This window comes from Coregonus lavaretus, assembly GCF_964263955.1.
Source record: "Coregonus lavaretus genome assembly, chromosome: 9".
Lineage (NCBI taxonomy): Eukaryota > Metazoa > Chordata > Actinopteri > Salmoniformes > Salmonidae > Coregonus > Coregonus lavaretus.
Window position 1 is genome coordinate 54,239,052 of NC_139996.1, and position 23,610 is coordinate 54,262,661.

General features: G+C 44.0%; 1 protein-coding gene across 1 annotated transcript in view; it reads left to right on the top strand.

Moving 5' to 3' along the window:
- The window catches only part of peak1 (pseudopodium-enriched atypical kinase 1), a 269,483-nt gene that overhangs the window by 208,427 nt on the left and 37,446 nt on the right, over positions 1 to 23,610 (top strand). The window contains exon 5 of the mRNA XM_084169057.1: positions 13,388 to 16,852. Coding sequence (XP_084025183.1) covers positions 13,527 to 16,852 — 3,326 coding nt within the window. The 5' untranslated portion in view covers positions 13,388 to 13,526. The remainder of the gene's footprint in view (positions 1 to 13,387; positions 16,853 to 23,610) is intronic.

Below are 23,610 nucleotides of genomic sequence, written 5' to 3' on the forward strand. Positions count from 1 at the left end.
CAGCAGGCCCCAGCCAGTGAAGCATGGACTTTACCTTTTGACCAAATCATGGTTTTAGTCTGCAAAAATAGGACGTTTTGAAACTTTTGAGTGAGGTGACTATGTAATGAATGTTCAGATCGCACTGATGCGACCAATTAAAATGTTTACTCGCACAGCCAAGTCAAAGGGTCACAAAATGCGACTAAACGGTCGCAGTCTAGAGCCCTGCCCCTTGACATACTGTAGCTGTATTGTAATCAAAGTAGTGGTCTCATACTGTAGTTGCAGCAAACTAACTAGCTAGCATTATCAATCCGTTATTACCTGAGTGTATATTTTGGGTTGATGTCTCTTGAGGTTGGTAGTATTTTTTTCCCTGTGAACTTGTGTGTGCAAACGCTGTCTTCTCCTGTGGAAAAGTTGCATTCTGTCTTGTTTGAATCGACATGATAAGAAAAGTGGCTCCAAATGTCGCCCCTTTTTCTACCTGGCGCTCGTACCACACGGAGAGTAGCCATGGCGTGTGCCTTATTTGCATAATTGTTTTGCCGCCAGATTGGAGAAAGGTTGCCGGGCAGAGTAACGAATAACAGTATTGCAATATTGCAATGAGGAAGCCTTACAACTATGCTAATGTTTTGCATGGTTTTGATTGGACCAAACAAATAATACTGAAAAGCTCTCAATCTCTCCAAAAACTCTTGTCCAGTCCATTTACTAAAAATATTTTGGTCACAGAGATAATTTAGTCTAGTCTCGTTTTCATCAACCAAAATGCTAATTGCCACTGAAAAAATAGGTGTTTGATGAATATTTTAGTCACTATTTTTCTTTTACAAATTTGGGTCCTAGTCATCTCTTTTTTTCTAGTCATCTCTTAATGGAGTAAAACAAAGTTATGACTGTTGTTTTCGTAATCGGGCTGTATTGGAGGGGGAGTGGTTTCTCCTCTCCTAGACAATCAGCAATTAGTACTGCGAGGTGTGCTCTTCACCTCTGTCTGCTATGCAATTAGCTATTACTGTTAGTCCTTCAGTCTCCCTTGTTTTCTCAGTGGGTTGCAGCGGCGGTCTCGTTGCCAAAACTAACACGGTTCTGCCGAGTTGTTCTGCAGAGTTATTTGAGGACAGACAGAGAGGAAGGTTCCACACCGCTCTCTCACTTGAATATCTTACCTAGTTATTTTCAGATCTCATTTTGCTCTTTTGTAGCTTTGGCAACTGTATGTGTTTTCTATACCTGTTCGCTCCTCTCCCTGTAGGCTTTACAGACGCTCCCCACCCCTTGGCTGCAACCCTTCTATGTGGAATTCCTGGTCTCCAGCAGCGTTTGTAACTGCCGATCTGCGGTCAAGAACACCAAGTAAATCTCAGCCTATGCTGCCCTTCAGTCCCTATAATTTTTTGCCCTGACAGAGACATGGATCACCCCAGAGAACACTGCTCTATTTTTATCTGACTATGTGTTCTCTCATAGTCTGAGAGCATCTGGTGGTTGCGGTGGTTGCACAGGGCTAATAATTTCTCCTAAGTGGAGATTTTATTTTTTCTCCTGCACTCACCTGTCCATCTCCTCATTTGAATTCCATGCTGTCACTGTCTCTTGTCCACTCAAGCTTAACATTGTTGTCATCTATCACCCACCAGGTGCCCTTAGAGAGTTCCTCAATGAGCATGACACCTTGATAAGCTAATTTCCTGAAGATGGCTCACCGCTCTTTGTACTGGGCGACTTCAACCTCACAACGTCTAATTTCTGTCCCCTCCTTGCCTCTTTTGACCTCACCCTTTCCCAGTCCCCTCCCTCCCACTCACAAGGCAGGCAATACGCTTAAACTCATATTTACTAGAGGCTGTTCGCCTACTAATCTCACTGCAACTCCCTACAGGTCTCTGATCACTACTTTGTTTCCTTTTCTGTCTCCCTCTCCTCCAACCCTACCCACTCAACCATACCCACTCAGCCCGTCTCCCCTCTCTCTAGATGAAATCCTGCGACTATTGAGGTCCGTCCGCCCGAAAACCTGCCCGCTCGACCCCATCCCCTACTCCCTTCTCCAGACCATCTCTGGAGACCTACTCCCATTCCTCACTTCCCTCAGCAATTCATCCCTGACCACTGGCTTTGTCCCCTTTGACTTCAAAATGGCCAGAGTCTGCACGTACTCTCACTACTCGCCCCTGCTTGTGCCATCAAACCCCTGCAACTTATCCAGAACGCTGTAGCCCGCATGGTGGTCAACCCAAGTTCTCCCATTTCTCCCCGCTCCTCCGCACACTCCACTGGCTTCCAGTCGAAGCTCGCATCCACTACAAGACCATTGTACTTGCCTACGGAGCAGCAAGAGGAACTGCCCCTCCCTACCTTCAGGCTATGCTCAAACCCTACACCCCAACCTGAGTACTCCATTCTGCCACCTCTGGTCTCTTGGCCCTCCCACCCCTATGGGAGGGCAGCTCCCGCTCAGCCTAGTCAAAGCTCTTCTCTGTCCTGGCACCCAAATGGTGGAACCAGCTTGCCCCTGAAGCTAGGACAGCAGAGTCCCTGCCAATCTTCCGAAAACATCTGAAACCCTACCTCTTCAGTGTGTGGTTGATGGCTAGCTAGCTAGCTAAATCAAGTCTGTGAACTCTGTTAATAAATGTGAATGGCCACTTAATCCCCTTACCCCCATCATCACTGTGGGAATTTGCCCAAGTCTTGTTATAAACAAAACGTGCCTGGAAGGCAATGTGGATGGTTGCAAGTGAAACAGATGCATCATTCCTATCCTATTAGGCTACTCCTGTTGGTCCCAGGTGTAGTTGTCATCCTGACCTTCTCAACTCCTTGGACCCTGTGGATTTGATGACTTTTTCTTTCTGCTTAAAAGTATGAAGTGTTTCTCTGGGGCTTGCCAGAGTGAGGGTAAATGCAGAAATAAAGCAACAATTGCCACAGGTCAGAAAAACAACTTTCATACTCCTGTGGCAGTATAAACACAATTATGTAAAACATTCAGCTTAATTGGAAGCCTCAGCGGCGTGCCATTTCAAATGTATATGGAGCTGAAAGGAGAGAATGACAAAATGGGTTTTCTAGGATGTGGTTTCCTGTCGCCATACGGGCCACATGGAAGTGTGACCTGGTAGCCATTGAAAACAGGAAGCGTCTGACCACTGAGCTCTCACAGATAACTGGTGTACATCTGTCTTGGTCCTCCTTGTTTGAATTGCTAATAAGCATATCTATCTGGTTTGCTCCTCTGAATCATCATTTCAGTTTAGTAGTTAGTTTAGTCATAGCTCACTATAATGCAGCCACTAATTGTCCACTATAATAACCCATGGTAATGCAGCAAACAAGCTCTGATCATCGGTCAAAGCTGAATTACCTATCAAGCATTACCTACCTAGCATCTATTTAGTTACATTAGTTATATTAACTATACAAAGGTACCAATCATTGACCTGGTTAGTTCTGTTGACACTGCAAAAGAAAGTTCAACCATACTGTTTGGACTGAAATTAAACAAATCTGAATTCCGTTGAAAAGAGATGCCCAACCCTAGCTCCTCTGATGCAGATAGATTTCAGCATGGGGCCTGACTTTATGGGATTGTCAGTTCATAGATCCCATGTAAGCCTCACTATAAGCCTGGCTGATTGTAACCAGCAACTGTACAGAGCTGCAGTCCAAAAATAGGCCAGGGAAATTTCTGACCCCCTGGCCCCATAGACTCACAGGCTCAGCTGAGGAGTTAGAGGAGCAGGGGAGCTCACTGCCCCTCAGTGGAGAGGAGTTGGAGTCTGCCTCTGTCAGAGAAAACATTGCAGTGCATTGCCACCTAATGGAGGGAAGGGAGAAGTACTGTGTGTTTTTGTCACATCTGTATGCATGCATGGATTGGTTTTGATTTTCATTTTGACTTGTTCATGCAAATGTCGGGTAAGAGTTGGCCCATGCACTTCCATCTTTGGATAAAATATTATGCTATTTAATGTTTCAACCAGTTGATGTGGTTGTTGTATACATTCCAGTTTTAGCCAATTATATGTTTTATTATTAAAGGGAAATGTCACCGCTAGACACTATTTGGGGTGTTTTTCCATTCTCCCTACATAATTATGAGTGATGAGAGGTGTTTCAGACATAATTATGCACCATAGCGGTATTTTAGAATTTTCACGCTAGGAGAGTTCATCCAATGATGTCATCGGTTGATTGAGCCTGCTGTCTGATCAAAAATGTATGGTCATGTTTTGTAGCAATTATTGTTGCCTTTGTGTTTCACCGATCATGCTAGCAGCGAGTAGAAATGGTTGTCCTTGTTCAATTAAGCCGTTGGTCTCTACGATGTTCCTATCTGCCAGGGCATTGTAGGATATCTAGGTTGACTCATTTTCCCTGGATTTGTAAAGACTACAGCCTGACAGGAGCCCTACTTCCTTGTCCAATTGTGTTCCCACCCTCGAAGGCAAGCTTTTCAAAACGGGTGCGGTACTAGTTTCTACAGGTTCATAGGAGCTATGTTACCTGTGCACTCTCTATCCGAGATTGCTTCTGATTCCTCTTTCCAAGAAGAGCTGGACTACAAAACATTATTTAATGTTCTTTTAAATAGGGACATACAGCCTTATTTATTTGAGCCGGAATACACTGAAGAGAAGTTGAGAGAGTGAGAACAAGAATTGTGAGCCCAACAAGCAGCGGCCGCTGCAGCTGCCGCCGCTGCTCCTGATTACAGACTCTGACTGGTGGTTTGTATGTTGGTGCTGTCCAGCCATGCCGACAAAAGAGGAATGTCTGTGCTGCAACAAATTCGATTGCGGACAGTTCTTACTGTAGACGGTCACTGCAGACCAGAGTGTGTGTATATGACAGACCATTGATGTTGCGACGCACATATGGATAGAGGGGTGCTAGAGACGTTCTTCAGAACCTCCAAGATCAACTGTTGGTGCCAGTCTAGAACAGCTGAACCAGGAGGGCAAATGACAAACGAGTAAGTGGTTTTGCTGTTGGTAGCTAGCTAGCAATATAAGCTAATTTTACATGAGGCAGTGTTGTTCAGTACAGTAAAATGTTGTGATCAATTCAGCCATAACGGGGCTTGCTAGTACGACTACAAGCCAAGTTTAGCTAGCTGGCTTTGTTTGCTATACCGAAATTATCCTGTAGCCTAACGTTATAGCTAGTTAGCAAGCCTTGCTAGCCTCACACTGCATGAAAAGGCACATTTACGGGTCTGAAAACGTACCGTTTCTGGAAATTTGCGGGCACGTGTAAGGCCCTGCAAACGTCCCATATCTCTCCGATAACGAACACTTTGTGCACGGATGTGTATAAGTTCCGGAAACGCTTCAGTAAATCTCCACCGACTTACCAGGAAAACGTCTTGAAATTTCAGTACACGCCTTTGACAATAGTTGCAATACATCTCCGTCCACGTCCGCTCACTTCTCTCCCATAAATGTCAGTAAATTACTGCTCAAGGTTGTGCATGCTTATTTGCCCCACTGAATGCTAATGCTAGCTTGCCTTAGTGGCTGTCACTGGTATATTAAAAACACAATTAATTATTGAATGAATGGATTAGTGAATTATGAATAATACATTAAATCATTAATTAATAATGACTGAATATCACACATCAGGCTTCCTACATCTTTTCATAAATAAAATCTGAGCACCACTATCAAGGTTTTTCTAGCACCTCATGACATCCCTATACTAAAACATATCTTAGTTATGTGAATAAAAGATACAAATCCACTGAATCACTCTCGAAGGATGACAATTCATTTCAGTAGAGCAGGAGAAAGCTGGTAATAGTATCTGCATTTAGGCTAAGTAGGGCCTGAAACTAAAATAACACCCAATGGAGGCTAGCTCTGGGCCAAGCAAATGACTCCTGCCAGTAATCTGCTTGATTCTTTTGAAAACACACATTAATCTTTGAAATTTGAATGTGTGTGTGTGTGTGGGGGGGGGGGGGGATATGAATAATAGGGCACTGTATGTACTTTGTATTCCAAGGACCAGGAGTATTAAAGCTAGTGTTACACAGAAGCTACCCGCTTTCTCCTCTGGCGACCCTTCTTTGCATGTTTCTTCAAGATTGTGTCCCCAGCTAAACCTGAGAGATGAGCCTGCCTCAGTCTCTCAATAGGTGACACAAGAACCTGCAATGGATATAAGCACTACGTTAATTTTATGCTATGGTGGCCAGGACACCGGTGCAACGCCTTGCTGTCATATGTAAAAAGTGCATTAAATATACCTTTTGAGAGTTGAATCTGTGTTTGAAATGCACTGTTTGACTGAGGAACTTTACAGATAATTGTATGTGTGGGGTACGGAGAAGAGTTAGTCATTCAAAAATAATTTTAAAGAATATTAATGCACACAGAGTGAGTCATGCAACTTATTGTTAAGCACATTTTTACTCCTGAACTTATTTAGGCTTGCCATAACAAAAGGGTTGACTGAAGACAGTTCACAACCACAAAGACAAGGGAGGTTTCCAATGCCTCACAAAGAAGGGCACTTATTCTGCTGCGAAGAGACAGAATCACTAGATCATTTATTCGGTATTGCCCCTATGTAGCTTGTTTCTGGTCACAGGTTCAGCAGTGTTGGACGATTTGGAAAGCCGTAATCAGTCAATAAATAATATAATACTTGTAGGAAAGGTTTTCATCTTTAGCTCACAATCTGTGGATACTATGCGATTAGAAAGTTTCAAGATGTATGTAAAACATCACAGCACAATTGAAAAATATATGGCACGTGGAAACCAAACGAGGGTGGTCTATGGTGATAGGCGGAATGTGCCAAGAGTGGCTGAGGGGTGGGATTAAAGAGCTTATGTAGGATAATGTATTATTGTTATGTGATTGCTGTATGTAAAAGTACCATGTATGTAAAATGTGTATATACAGTTGAAGTCGGAAGTTTACATACACCTTAGCCAAATACATTTAAACTCCGTTTTTCACAATTCCTGACATTTAATCCTAGTAAAATGTTCCTGTCTTAGGTCAGTTAGGATCACCACTTTATTTTAAGAATGTGAAATGTCAGAATAATAGTAGAGAGAATTATTTATTTCAGCTTTTATTTATTTCATCACAATCCCAGTGGGTCAGAAGTTTACATACACAGAATTAGCATTTGGTAGCATTGCCTTTTAATTGTTTAACTTGGGTCAAACGTTTCGGGTAACCTTCCACAAGCTTCCCACAATAAGTTGGGTGAATTTTGGCCCATTCCTCCTGACAGAGTTGGTGTAACTAAGTCAGGTTTGAAGGCCTCCTTGCTCGCACACGCTTTTTCAGTTCTGCCCACACATTTTGTATAGGATTGAGGTCAGGGCTTTGTGATGGCCACTCCAATACCTTGACTTTGTTGTCTTTAAGCCATTTTGCCACAACTTTGGAAGTATGCTTGGGGTCATTGTCCATTTGGAAGATCCATTTGAGACCAAGCTTTAACTTCCTGACTGATGTCTTGAGATGTATCTTCAATATATCCACATAATTTTCCTTCCTCATGATGCCATCTATTTTGTGAAGTGCACCAGTCCCTCCTGCAGCAAAGCACCACCACAGCATGATGTAGCCACCCACGTGCTTCATGGTTGGGATGGTGTTCTTCGGCTTGCAAGGTCCCCCTTTTTTCTCCAAACATAACGATGGTCATTATGGCCAAACAGTTCTATTTTTGTTTCATCAGACCAGAGGACATTTCTCCAAAAAGTATGATCTTTGTCCCAATGTGCAGTTGCAAACTGTAGTCTGGTTTTTTTATGGTGGTTTTGGAGCAGTGGCTTCTTCCTTGCTCAGTGGCCTTTCAGGTTATGTCGATACAGGACTTGTTTTACTGTGGATATAGATACTTTTGTACCTGTTTCCTCCAGCATCTTCACAAGGTCCTTTGCTGTTCTTCTGGGATTGATTTGCACTTTTCGCACCGAAGTACATTCATCTCTAGGAGACAGAACGCGTCTCCTTCCTGAGCGGTATGACGGCTGCGTGGTCCCATGGTGTTTATACTTGCGTACTATTGTTTGTACAGATGAACGTGGTACCTTCAGGCATTTGGAAATTGCTCCCAAGGATGAACCAGACTTGTGGAGGTCTACAATTTATTTTCTGAGGTCTTGGCTGATTTCTTTTGATTTTCCCATGATGTCAAACAAAGAGGCACTGAGTTTGAAGGTAGGCCTTGAAATACATCCACAGGTACACCTTCAATTGACTCAAATGATGTCAATTAGCCTATCAGAAGCTTCTAAAGCCATGACATCATTTTCTGGAATTTTCCAAGCTGTTTAAAGGCACAGTCGGGAGGGTGGATGGGTTAATAAAAAATATAAAAAAGGGAACCTATTGGGAAGAAAAAAAAACATTGAATATCCCTTTGATCATGGTGAAGTTATGGTGTATTACTTTTGATGGTGTATCAATACACCTAGTCAATACAAAGATATAGGCGCTCAGAGATTTCACCGAGTGGCCAATGGTGTCTTTAAAACAGTTACAGAATTGAATGGCTTGATAAGAGAACTGAGGATGGATCAAAAACATTGTAGTTACTCCACAATACTAACCTATACTAAGAGTTTTTACTTAAATTGGCTTGGGGGAGGTGCCTTTTCTGTATGTTGTCCTCTGTAGCTCAATTGGTAGAGCATGGCGCTTGTAACGCCAGGGTAGTGGGTTCGATCCCCGGGACCACCCATATGTAAAAATGTATGCACACATGACTGTAAGTCGCTTTGGATAAAAGCGTCTGCTAAATATAATATATAATAATAATAATATGCCATTTAGCAGACGCTTTTATCCAAAGCGACTTACAGTCATGTGTGCATACATTTTTGTGTATGGGTGGTCCCGGGGATCGAACCCACTACCTTGGCGTTACAAGCGCCATGCTCTACCAGTTGAGCTACAGAGGACCATATTATTATATTATTATTATATACATCTTTGCTTTATCTTGGCCAGGTCGCAGTTGTAAATTAGAACTTGTTCTCAACTGGCTTACCTGGTTAAATAAAGGTGAAATAAAAATAAAATATAAAATATACATGTTGTGTTGGCTGAATGTTCTTCAGCTAGTGAACCTAGTCTTGTGTTGGGCAATGGCAGCTGGTTTAGCAGGCTTTGGCGCTGTGGCGATGTTGGCAGGGATGTTGGGTTTGGGGAGCTGTGACTCTGGCTGCTTGTAGAACACGTCTTGTCTTTTCTGCGCTCCACAACCAGGTGGACAAGCCTCTCCCTGAAGTGGTGGGTTCTGGGCTCGTACACTTTCTTCTCTAACCACTGCTTCGACCTCTTGCAGGAGATTTGGTTGTACTGCAAGTCTCCTGGAAAGACATGAAGACTGATCATGAGGATGTCTAACCATACAATAAACCATGTTCATCTGTAAACAAAAAAAGGGTACAGTAGCCGTATGTGTTTTGTTACACTCAGAGTCAATGATGGGGCATTGAGATGGACTATTAGGAAAGGTGTGAACAATTCAGGGGGGCTTAACTTGTAGACAGTCTAGTCGTGTATTGTTGTGTATGAGCACCTACAGTTGAGCTGTTGAGTAAATAAGCACTGCCAAAAATAGAGTGAATAGGCTAGAAGAGTAAACTAACAGCCCCTCCCCCCCATGCCAAAGAACTGACTGAAAGGGTATGAAAAGTTTGAGGAGCACTTAGCTTGTGTATTGGTGGTTTTGTTTTCTCAAGAGGGGATTGTGCTTTCGCAATCTGGTATTATTCATGAACAAGGGGCTGGTCCAGTGAGTAACGTTAGCTACATGTTGACGCGTATTCTCAACTGGATCCACCTCGACCGGTGGCGGTACCACTACCTGAAATCACATTGAATTCGGGATATTGTGGTTTGCTTACAACCAGGAAATGTAGATGGCCTGTTTCTACCGGTGAGATGTAGAAACACTCGTATTTGTGTGTAGTGAGAAAGTTCTGGATTTTTATTAGGCATTATTTGTTAATAAAATATTAATGGACATACAGTGAAAGGGCAGCGGAGAAATGTCCCTTTAAGTTATTGACAGTTGTGTAAATTCCTACTAGTGGCCGATTTCAAAGCTGAAAAAACAACTTTGGTGTGGAGGTGACTCGGATAAACACATTCTTCAGATATTTGTAGTACCTTCAGATAAGTGATCATACTTAATGTAAAATTAAGAGAATCATGTTTTGATATATGCACATGATAGCATACTACATGGGTATTAATTACCATTTATTTTCAATTGAAAATATGTATTTTTTTTCATGCTAGCAGTCGTACCACGTCACAGCCAATACAGTAGCAACAGAACTTGGTGAACAATATAATAGATATCAATCACTCACAGCTCATATTTTTTAATGCGTTTTTGCCTTATTTTACTCTTAATTGAACCTTGCAATGTTATACATAGGTGTCTTTTGTACACTTTACATTTATCTCAGGTGGGTTTAAAAGGTACAGTAGCACAAAAAGCACCCCCTCTATACAGAATGTAAATGGCAATAAATAAATATAGTTCAATATGATCATTACTAACTTTGCATAATATTGTAGTATACAGTATCGTGTATATTTATACCCCCGACCTTTGGTTTTCAAATATTTTATGAGTAAACTTAAATCATAGATGCCGTTGCCTGCCATTGTGCCCTTGAGCAAGGCACTTAATTCCCCCACAACAACAGCTCCCCAGGCGCCCAGTGTGCCAGCTCCTCTCCAAAAAACCTGTATACAGTGGGGGAAAAAAGGATTTAGTCAGCCACCAATTGTGCAAGTTCTCCCACTTAAAAAGATGAGAGAGGCCTGTAATTTTCATCATAGGTACACATCAACTATGACAGACAAAATTATTTAAAAAAATCCAGAAAATCACATTGTAGGACTTTTAATGAATTTATTTGCAAATTATGGTGGAAAATAAGTATTTGGTCAATAACAAAAGTTTCTCAATACTTTGTTATATACCCTTTGTTGGCAATGACACAGGTCAAACGTTTTCTGTAAGTCTTCACAAGGTTTTCACACACTGTTGCTGGTATTTTGGCCCATTCCTCCATGCAGATCTCCTCTAGAGCAGTGATGTTTTGGGGCTGTCGCTGGGCAACACAGACTTTCAAATCCCTCCAAAGATTTTCTATGGGGTTGAGATCTGGAGACTGGCTAGGCCACTCCAGGACCTTGAAATGCTTCTTACGAAGCCACTCCTTCGTTGCCCGGGCGGTGTGTTTGGGATCATTGTCATGCTGAAAGACCCAGCCACGTTTCATCTTCAATGCCCTTGCTGATGGAAGGAGGTTTTCAATCAAAATCTCACGATACATGTCCCCATTCATTCTTTCCTTTACACGGATCAGTCGTCCTAGTCCCTTTGCAGAAAAACAGCCCCAAAGCATGATGTTTCCACCCCCATGCTTCACAGTAGGTATGGTGTTCTTTGGATGCAACTCAGCATTCTTTGTCCTCCAAACACGACGAGTTGAGTTTTTACCAAAAAGTTATATTTTGGTTTCATCTGACCATATGACATTCTCCCAATCCTCTTCTGGATCATCCAAATGCACTCTAGCAAACTTCAGACGGGCCTGGACATGTACTGGCTTAAGCAGGGGGACACGTCTGGCACTGCAGGATTTGAGTCCCTGGCGGCGTAGTGTGTTACTGATGGTAGGCTTTGTTACTTTGGTCCCAGCTCTCTGCAGGTCATTCACTAGGTCCCCCCGTGTGGTTCTGGGATTTTTGCTCACCGTTCTTGTGATCATTTTGACCCCACGGGGTGAGATCTTGCGTGGAGCCCCAGATCGAGGGAGATTATCAGTGGTCTTGTATGTCTTCCATTTCCTAATAATTGCTCCCACAGTTGATTTCTTCAAACCAAGCTGCTTACCTATTGCAGATTCAGTCTTCCCAGCCTGGTGCAGGTCTACAATTTTGTTTCTGGTGTCCTTTGACAGCTCTTTGGTCTTGGCCATAGTGGAGTTTGGAGTGTGACTGTTTGAGGTTGTGGACAGGTGTCTTTTATACTGATAACAAGTTCAAACAGTTGCCATTAATACAGGTAACGAGTGGAGGACAGAGGAGCCTCTTAAAGAAGAAGTTACAGGTCTGTGAGAGCCAGAAATCTTGCTTGTTTGTAGGTGACCAAATACTTATTTTCCACCATAATTTGCAAATAAATTCATAAAAAATCCTACAATGTGATTTTCTGGAGAAAAAAAATCTCAATTTGTCTGTCATAGTTGACGTGTACCTATGATGAAAATTACAGGCCTCTCTCATCTTTTTAAGTGGGAGAACTTGCACAATTGGTGGCTGACTAAATACTTTTTTCCCCCACTGTATGTATGTGTGTCTTTTGGAGGGGTTGGGTTAAAAGTCCAATTTCAGTTGTGTGCAATTGACTAATATAGTAATCTTAATATTGTTGTTCCTCATTCACCAAATGTACTGTACCTTTGTTATACAACAGTAGAGAGGGAGATTTGAAACTGTCTTGAGACCGGCTTTAGGAAGACTAATTAACATGAAAAGAAGTACAGCAAATGTGAACCTGCTTTCAAATAATTCATTAAAAGTTGATCTTTGTGGTCTTTGTGCATGGCGTCTTATCCACAGAGGGCCGGTGTGTGTGCAGGTTTTTGTTTTAGCCAAGCAGTAACACACCTGATTCAACTAATCAAGTCTTGATTGAAGTCTGATTAGTTGATTTGTTTAATCAGGTGTGTACTGGTTGGCAAGAACAACAGCCTCTGTGGATATGAATGCTACTGCCATGAATAGTAATGATCAATTTATTTTAATAACTTTGGGGGAATTTATTATAATTTTAAGCTTACATAAGAAATGTCAATTTGTACGTTTTCAACATTTGGAAAATAATTAAAATTGCTTATTTAAAAGGTGACCTTATTTGTAACACCTATGGGCTTAATGTGAACATTCGGTACCCATTAAGCCCAGTCTGGACTTTTCACATATTTTATCAAATATTATTACCTCACAAAAAATGGTGTAAGTAAAGTCATAAAACTTCACATGAGCGATTCACCCTTCATTTTAGGGCTGTATACGTTAGGCATGTCTAAACGTAGATTTTGGTGGACATAATTGGTATACTTACAGTTTTGTATCTTATATCTTTTGTTTATTGCCCTTTTCAAAAAGTGTTAGTCATCCTGAAAATGAAAATATTTATTACATCATTTCATCATATTGGCTACTTTAAAAAACAATAATACATTGAATATGCTGTGTTCATGTCAAGTATTCTGAATTAAACAAACTTTATACTAAAGCTTTTATGTGTTATGCTGAAACAATTAAATAGATATCAACAAATGTTGTGATATGACAGTTTAATAATGCCATGTTTCATTTCCTTTCAGGTTGAGTCTCTGTGCTAGGCCTGAGGGTTAACCGGAAGGCAGCGGTGCTGTAGAAGAGTCCATTCCCCTGCCTTTGTGGTTCCCATGGAGGGGTTTCCTGTCCACTGACCCACCGTGCTGCCTCACCAGGACAGCAGCCATGTCCGCCTGCAACACCTTCACGGAGCACGTGTGGAAACCAGGCGAGTGCAAGAACTGCTTTAAGCCCAAGAGCCTGCACCGCCTGGCCGAGGGTGGCCTGAAGACGACAGCTCCTGAGCAACCCTCCCAGCAACAGAGCCAACCCCCTGCTGGAACTAGACCCAACGGCAACAGCTCCCAGAGGGGAGGCGGAGGCGGTAGCAGTGTCTCAGCTCGCTCTGGCCACTTCCGCCCTCCCGTGGCTAAGAAGCCCACAATCGCTGTCAAGCCCACCATGATGCTGTCCTGCTCTTCCGCCGACCTGGACTTGGAGGGAAACCTACATCGGCCGCCAGACGCTGGTGAACCCGGCAAAACTTCTGCCTTTACCGTCTGGACCCGCAATGGGATGAACCGCAAGAAGCCCGGCGGGCATAACAACAATGAAGGGGAATATGCCGGGGAGGAGATTGAGCGTTACAGACAGCGCAGTCGGCACGCACCCAGTGGTAATGACAATGGTTTGACTGACATGCTCAAGGAGATTGCGGGCCTGGGCTCTGGCCCCAGCGCCTTGTCCGGGTCGAAGGACCTCTTTTTGGGGCGCATCAGCAACTCCTTCCAGCGCTCTTTAGAGAGAGGACTCCCCGCTTCTGGTTGCTTGGCCATTGGGAGCAGCAGCGGCAGTGGAGGGGCCGCCCAAAAGAGGGTGTCCCTCAGCAACAGCATGGAGGTCATCAGCACCGAAGGAGGGCGCTTCTGCTACCCTGAGTTCTCCAGCGAAGGAGAGGACGATGATGAGGATGAAGATGACGAAAGTGAAGGGAACGACGACGATGAACACGAGAGCTGGGATGAGAGTGACGAGGAGCTTCTAGCTATGGAGATCCGTATGCGGGGCCAGCCGCGCTTCGCCAACTTCCGTGCCGCCACACTTTCCCCAGTCCCCTTTGCCCAGGGGAAGAAGTGGAACACTGTACCGTTACGTAACCGCTCACTCCAGAGGATCTGCGCCGTGGACTATGACGACAGTTATGATGAGATCCTTAATGGATACCCCTCCACGGACGCCATTGGAGGCCACAGTCTCCTTCCGTACGGCCCTAATGACCTGCAGGGCAGCGGCTTCCTCTCCAATTCGGAGTGCACCACTTCCCCCGAGTCTTCATCATCGCTGCCGGAGGACTTACGCACCACTTCCAGCTGCAGCAGCAGTGCTCCCTGTGGCCCCCTGAGAAACGGCCTGCACTCCCCCTCCGCTTTCAGAACACCGGCCCTCCAGGCTGCTGGTACAGACAAGGAACAACAGACCCAGAAGGCTGTCAGTCCACCCAAAGTCACGGAGACCCACAAGGCTGTTCTCGCCATCCAATTGGAGGATCAGGACTGCAGGGAGGGCTTACCTATGCCCCAAGCTCTTCCCGGGCAGCCGGTGACGATCAGCTTCAGCCCCACAGAGGAGCAAGCCAAACCTTACCGTGTGGTCAACCTGGAGAAGCATCTTATATGTAAGCCCTACACAGTGGTGGACGTGTCTGCATCCATGGCTAGCCCAGAGGAACAAAACCAAGACAGCACTCCCAAACAACCAAAGACTCCCATTATCCCCTCTTCCTACCCCATCTCCCCCTTATGCCAGCCTCTGTCTCCAGCCTCGCCCATGTCCCTATCATCTCCCATCTCCCCCACATCCACCACACCCTCTGTCTTCCAGGGCAATGCCAGCAAGAAACCAGGTGCCATCCGCTACCAGGAGGTGTGGACGTCTAGCACCAGTCCCCGTCAGAAGATTGCCAAATTGGATCTGGAGTCCACTGGAGCATCTGGCCCTGCTGTCCCACCTCGCAACTGCAGCCACAAGTCGGCCCCCACCTCCCCCATTGCTGGCCTCTCCTCCTCTCGAACTGTACCTGTGAAATCCCCTAACCTGTCCGAGATCAAGTTCAACAGCTACAACAACGCAGGGATGCCCCCCTTCCCTATCATCATCCGGGATGATACCACATATTCCCGCAGATCCAAGAACGCCGTCAAGGTGCCTATCGTCATCAACCCAAGTGCTTACGACAACCTGGCGGTGTATAAGAGCTTCCTGGGTCTAAGCGGGGAGGTGCCCCAACTAAAGGAAGGGAGAGTGGCTAGCCACACTTACGAAGAGATCGGCTCCTCAGAGAGTGTCCAGCCTTCTCCTACAGAGAAAACTAGCGGTAAAGCGGCATCAGAGAAAGCTGCTGCTGAAGAAAGGAGAGCCGCTGCAGCAGCCCTGATAAGACAGGAGCTAACCGCCAGAACCACTAAAGACACGACCATAGCTGCGAGCATGGCTGCTGGTGCTGTTTCTCCTTCAGCTTCCACATCGATTGCTGTTCCAACTCCTCTCACTGTCGCTGCCATCTTGGCCAAAAGCAGCTCCAGTTCAGCCACTAGTGGGCGCACTCGCAAGATCAGTGGGGAGACAACATCCAGCAGAGAGGGGAGCACTGACTTCCCTCTGTCATCAGGCACTGGGACAGGCCACCGGGAGAAGGCCAGCACTGTGTTGTCCCAGATCGTTGCCTCTATCCAGCCCCCACAGTCTCCCCCAGAGTCACCTTCCCCACATTCTAAAGCCTGCAGTATCGAGGAGCTGTACGCCCTCCCACCCAATGCCACCAAAGAAACACTCAGTCGACCCAAGTCTCTTTTCTCCTCCACTGACAGCTGCCTGTCCAAACCCAGGAAGGACACACCCTCTAAGCAGCTGCCCAAATCCCAGAGTGCCTCAGCAGCCGTGCCCCTGTCCAGCCCCACCAAGTCAGAGCCCAACGCTCCATTCCCCCCTCCCAGATCCACCTCTTCCCCATACTACGCCTCCAACATCCTTCAGAGGCACTTTGGCCACTGGACCAAGCCTGCCGCCTCCAGCTCCCCCTCGCGCCCCAGTGACGGAGAGACCAGCCCAGGTGGAGGGGAGGGGAGACGGGTGGCGGCAGAGAGCGCCAAGCCCAAACGCTGGATCTCCTTCAAGAGCTTCTTCCGCCGGCGGAAGGAAGAGGACGAACAGCGGGAGAAGGCGCAGAAGGAGACGAAGAAGGGCAAGCTGGTGGGGCTGGACGGGACGGTCATCCACATGCTGCCACCTCCACCCATCCAACGCCACCACTGGTTCTCTGAGGCCAAGAACGAGGACCCCAGTCAGAAACCCACCATCATATTCACCTACAAGCCAGACGGCAGCGCCTCCGGTGACTGGGAGGGGGAACTGCGGGTGGAGGAATGTAGAGAAACTGCTCTGCTGTCCCCAGAGGAGAGCCGAGACATCAGACCATCTACCACCGAGACTGCCCTCCACTGCAAGGCCATCAGGTAATGTATTTAAATCTGTCTTTAAAAAAGCACAGTTCTCTTGTTTCTCTTAATCCTTGCTCAGGAAAATTATTTTATAATGTTCTCTATACTTACCTATAAGCCAACTCCTTACTGCAGATAACTGCAGGCCTTGTTATTTGTAAGCAGCACACTTTATGATGAAAAAAAAAAAAAAAAAAAAATGATGAGACTTTACAATATTTGTACGGGGCATTATTGGGTAATATACTGTTAGCGATGGGTACTTTGGCCATCCATCATATGCAGTTAATTGAGCATTGCCAGTAGGAGCGGACGGCACTGTGACGAGAGGCGGCAATGTCTTCAGTTTAATCAGGACGGTTTGTGACTAGTTAATTAGCAGGGCTGTAATCTACACTTTACTGGCCAATTCAAACACACAGAATGCGTCCCAAATGGCACCCTATTCCCTATTTAGTGCACTATTTTTGAGCTGGGCCCATAGGGCTCTGGTCAAAAGTAGTGCACTATATGGGGAGAAGGGTGACATTTGAGACGCAGTTAATCTCATCTCAAACAACTGTGTTGCATGACCAGGGTTGGAGAGTAACGGATTACATGTAACTGATCACACAAAAACTAGATGTAATCCGTTACCAGATAAAATATTGTAATCAGATTAGATACTTTTGAAAAACTAGATTACTTATAGGATTACTTTGAAATTCAGAAAGGATGTTTGTGAAATAATTATTTGACACCTTTCTGTTTTCTCAATGACATTCATATCAGCATTGAAAAAAAGGTGCACATTTAAATTGGTCAGAGACCACTGATGACACACCAAATTAGCTTGATGGATCACGGGAAAGAGCAGGAATAGGCTTTTGTATGCTACAGTCCAAGCTATGTCTTCCAATGGTGTGACTGCTGTCGGCATCCAAAGATTATCCAACTTGAATAAATGCTTGGAGGTAAAGTGTAGTCTACGGTCAACACTGATACCACTTATTATTGATATCTACATAGCGCATTGATGTGAATCACACTGCTATTTGCGGCTGAAGGATTGTGGTTGTTGTGGATGGCTGTTCACAAATGTATATGTGTATTTAAAAAAAAAATATGGCTGAATTGAAGACGTTTAAGCTGCCTATCAATCATTGTTTTTGCAACCAGTGGACACCCAGTAAAAAATTTGCTCTTGCAGCAGCTGCATAGTCCAATCAAATCATCGAATCAAGCTTTATTTATACAGCACATTTCAGCCATGGAATGCAACACAGGAAAAAAATAAAAACAATGAAAATAAAAACAGAAATATTTACTACACAACAAACATGAGGATAAAAAATAAAAGAATAACAATTAAAACTGAATGACTAAAAGGCACCATAAGGAAAAGCAAAGCTAAAAAGGTGTGTTTTTAAGATCTCTTTTAAATATGTCCACAGTTTTGTCCCGCCTCAGGTTCTCTGGCAGGCTATTCCAGAGGCTGGGGGCATAATAACTAAAGGCTGTTTCTCTATGCCTCTTGGTCCTAGGCTTTGGGATAGTTAAAAGGCCAGTGCCAGAGGACTTGAGGGACTTACTGGATAGCATGTCTGACATGTATTGGGGTGCACAATCATGGATTGATTTAAAAACCAATAGAAGAATCTTAAAATAATTCTAAAACGCGACATTGAGTTCAGAATCTAAAATAACACCTAGGTTTTTTACCTGCTGTATTATCTTTTTTGGCCTTGAATTAAAATGTGCGGCCAGATTATGTCTGTGCTGTGGCTCCAACCATTAGTACCTTGGTCTTGTCTTGATTTAGCTGGAGGAAGTTGTGAGCCATCCAAGTATTTAAATCACTAATACAGTCTAATATTTTATCCGTGGAGCTAAGATCCTCTGGTGACACAGAAATGTAAAGATCTGTATCGTCTGCGTAGCAGTGAAAATCAATGCTGTGCTTTCTGATAACGCTGCCAAGGGGTAACACATCTCTCTCTCTCTCTCTCTCTCTCTCTCTCTCTCTCTCTCTCTCTCTCTCTCTCTCTCTCTCTCTCTCTCTCTCTCTCTCTCTCTCTCTCTCTCTCTCTCTCTCTCTCTCTCTCTCTCTCTCTCTCTCTCTCTCTCTCTCTCTCTCTCTCTCTCTCTCTCTCTCTCTCTCTCTCTCTCTCTCTCTCTCTCTCTCTCTCTCTCTCTCTCTCTCTCTCTCTCTCTCTCTCTCTCTCTCTCTCTCTCTCTCTCTCTCTCTCTCTCTCTCTCTCTATATATATATATATATATATATATATATATATATATATATATATATCTATATACACAGTTGAAGTCGGAAGTTTACATACACCTTAGCCAAATACATTTAAACTCAGTTTTTCCCAATTCCTGATATTTAATCCTAGTAAAAATGTCCTGTCTTAGGTCAGTTAGGATCACCATTTTATTTTAAGAATGTGAAATGTCAGAATAATAGTAGAGATAATTATTTATTTCAGCTTTTATTTCTTTCATCACATTCCCAGTGGGTTAGAAGTTTACATACACTCAATTAGTATTTGGTAGCATTGCCTTTAAATTGTTTAACTTGGGTCAAACGTTTTGGGTAGCATTCAACAAGCTTCCCACAATAAGTTGGGTGAATTTTGGCCCATTCCTCCTGACAGAGCTGGTGTAACTGAGTCAGGTTTGTAGGCCTCCTTGCTCGCACACGATTTTTCAGTTCTGCCCACACATTTTCTATAGGATTGAGGTCAGGGCTTTGTGATGGCCACTACAATACCTTGACTTTGTTGTCCTTAAGCCATTTAGCCACAACTTTGGAAGTATGCTTGGGGTCATTGTCCATTTGGAAGACCCATTTGCGACCAAGCTTTAACTTCCTGACTGATGTCTTGAGATGTTGCTTCAATATATCGACATAATTTTCCTTCCTTATGATGCCATCTATTTTGTGAAGTGCACCAGTTCCTCCTGCAACAAAGCACCCCTACAGCATGATTATGCCACCCCGTGCTTCACGGTTGGGATGGTGTTCTTCGGCTTGCAAGCGTTCCCCTTTTTCCTCCAAAGATAACGATGGTCAATATGGCCAAACAGTTCTATTTTTGTTTCATTAGACCAGAGGACATTTCTCCAAAAAGTACAATCTTTGTCCCCATGTGCAGTTGCAAACCGTAGTCTGGCTTTTTTATGGCGGTTTTGGAGCAGTGGCTTCTTCCTTGCTGAGCGGCCTTTCAGGTTATGTCGATATAGGACTCGATTTACTGTGGATATAGATACTTTTGTACCTGTTTCCTCCAGCATCTTCACAAGGTCCTTTGCTGTTGTTCTGGGATTGATTTGCACTTTTCGCACCAAAGTACGTTCATCTCTAGGAGACAGAACGCGTCTCCTTTCTGAGTGGTATGACGGCTGCGTGGTCCCATGGTGTTTATACTTGCATACTATTGTTTGTACCGACGAACGTGGTACCTTCAGGCGTTTGGAAATTGCTCCCAAGGATGAACCAGACTTGTGGAGGTCTACAATTTTTTTATGAGGTCTTGGCTGATTTCTTTTGATTTTCCCATGATGTCAAGCAAAGAGGCACTGAGTTTGAAGGTAGGCCTTGAAATACATCCACAGGTACACTTCCAATTGACTCAAATGATGTCAATTAGCCTATCAGAAGCTTCTAAAGCCATGACATAATTTTCTGGAATTTTCCAACTTAGTGTATGTAAACGTCTGACCCACTGGAATTGTGATACAGTGAATTATAAGAGAAATAATCTGTCTGTAAACAATTGTTGGAAAAATTACTTGCATCATGCACAAAGTAGATGTCCTAACCGACTTGCCAAAACTATAGTTTGTTAACAAGAAATTTGTGGAGTGGTTGAAAAACAAGTTTTAATGACTCCAACCTAAGTGTGTGTAAACTTCCGACTTCAACTGTATATATATATATATATATATATACAGTGGGGAGAACAAGTATTTGATACACTGCCGATTTTGCAGGTTTTCCTACGTACAAAGCATGTAGAGTTCTGTAATTTTTATCATAGGTACACTTCAACTGTGAGAGACGGAATCTAAAACAAAAATCCAGAAAATCACATTGTATGATTTTTAAGTAATTAATTTTCATTTTATTGCATGACATAAGTATTTGATACATCAGAAAAGCAGAACTTAATATTTGGTACAGAAACCTTTGTTTGCACACACTGCAGCAGGGATTTTGGCCCACTCCTCCATACAGACCTTCTCCAGATCCTTCAGGTTTCGGGGCTGTCGCTGGGCAATACGGACTTTCAGCTCCCTCCAAAGATGTTCTATTGGGTTCAGGTCTGGAGACTGGCTAGGCCACTCCAGGACCTTGAGATGCTTCTTACGGAGCCACTCCTTAGTTGCCCTGGCTGTGTGTTTCGGGTCGTTGTCATGCTGGAAGACCCAGCCACGACCCATCTTCAATGCTCTTACTGAGGGAAGGAGGTTGTTGGCCAAGATCTCGTGATACATGGCCCCATCCATCCTCCCCTCAATACGGTGCAGTCGTCCTGTCCTCTTTGCAGAAAAGCATCCCCAAAGAATGATGTTTCCACCTCCATGCTTCATGGTTGGGATGGTGTTCTTGGGGTTGTACTCATCCTTCTTCTTCCTCCAAACACGGCGAGTGGAGTTTAGACAAAAAAGCTATATTTTTGTCTCATCAGACCACATGACCTTCTCCCATTCCTCCTCTGGATCATCCAGATGGTCATTGGCAAACTTCAGACGGGCCTGGACATGCGCTGGCTTGAGCAGGGGGACCTTGCGTGCGCTGCAGGATTTTAATCCATGACGGCGTAGTGTGTTACAAATGGTTTTCTTTGAGACTGTGGTCCCAGCTCTCTTCAGGTCATTGACCAGGTCCTGCCGTGTAGTTCTGGGCTGATCCCTCACCTTCCTCATGATCATTGTTGCCCCACGAGGTGAGATCTTGCATGGAGCCCCAGACCGAGGGTGATTGACCGTCATATTGAACTTCTTCCATTTTCTAATAATTGCGCCAACAGTTGTTGCCTTCTCACCAAGCTGCTTGCCTATTGTCCTGTAGCCCATCCCAGCCTTGTGCAGGTCTACAATTTTATCCCTGATGTCCTTACACAGCTCTCTGGTCTTGGCCATTGTGGAGAGGTTGGAGTCTGTTAGATTGAGTGTGTGGACAGGTGTCTTTTATACATGTAACGAGTTCAAACAGGTGCAGTTACAGGTAATGAGTGGAGAACAGGAGGGCTTCTTAAAGAAAAACTAACAGGTCTGTGAGACCCGGAATTCTTACTGGTTGGTAGGTGATCAAATACTTATGTCATGCAATAAAATGCAAATTAATTACTTAAAAATCATACAATGTGATTTTCTGGATTTTTGTTTTAAAGACGTCTACATGCTTTGTAAGTAGGAAAACCTGCAAAATCGGCAGTGTATCAAATACTTGTTCTCCCCACTGTATATAGTTTTTTTTTCAAGGGTTTTTCTTTATTTTTACTATTTTCTACATTGTAGAATAATTGTGAAGACATCAAAACTATGAAATAACACATATGGAATCATGTAGTAACCAAGAAAGTGTTAAACAAGTCAAGATATATTTTCTATTTGAGATTCTTCAAATAGCCACCCTTTGCCTTGATGACAGCTTTGCACACTCTTGGCATTCTCTCAACCAGCTTCACCTGGAATGCTTTTCCAACAGTCTTGAAGGAGTTCCCACATATGCTGAGCACTTGTTGGCTACTTTCTTTTCACTATGCGGTCTGACTCATCCCAAACCATCTCAATTGGGTTGAGGTCGGAGGATTGTGGAGGCCAGGTCATCTGATGCAGCACTCCATCACTCTCCTTCTTGGTAAAATAGCCCTTACACAGCCTGGAGGTGTGTTGGGTCATTGTCCTGTTAAAAAAAAAAATGATAGTCCCACTAAGCCCAAACCAGATGAGATGGCGTATCGCTGCAGAATGCTGTGGTAGCCATGCTGGTTAAGTGTGCCTTGAATTCTAAATCAATCAAAGACTGTGTCACCAGCAAAGCACCCCCACACCATAACACCTCCTACTCCATGCTTTACGGTGGGAAATACACATGTGGAGATCATCCGTTCACCCACACCGAGTCTCACAAAGACACGGCGGTTGGAACCAAACATTTTCAATTTGGAATCCAGACCAAAGGACACATTTCCACTGGTCTAATGTCCATTGCTCGTGTTTCTTGGCCCAAGCAAGTCTCTTCTTCTTATTGGTGTCCTTTAGTAGTGGTTTCTTTGCAGCAATTCATCCATGAAGCCCTGATTCACACAGTCTCATCTGAACAGTTGATGTTGAGATGTGTCTGTTACTTGAACTCCGTGAACTATTCATTTGGGCTGCAATTTCTGAGGCTGGTAACTCTAATGAACTTATCTTCTGCAGCAGAGGTAACTCTGCGTCTTCCATTCCTGTGGTGGTCCTCATGAGAGCCAGTTTCATCAGAGCGCTTAATGGTTTTTGCGACTGCACTTGAAGAAACGTTCAAAGTTCTTGAAATTTTCCGTATTGACTGACCTTCATGTCTTAAAATAATGATGGACTGTCATTTCTCTTTGCTTATATGAGCTGTTCTTGCCATAATATGGACCTGGTCTTTTACCAAATAGGGCTATCTTCTGTACAGCACCCCTACCTTGTCACAACACAACTGATTGGCTCAAACACATTAAGAAGGAAAGAAATTCCACAAATTAACTTTTAAGAAGGCACACCTGTTAATTGAAATACATTCCAGGTGACTA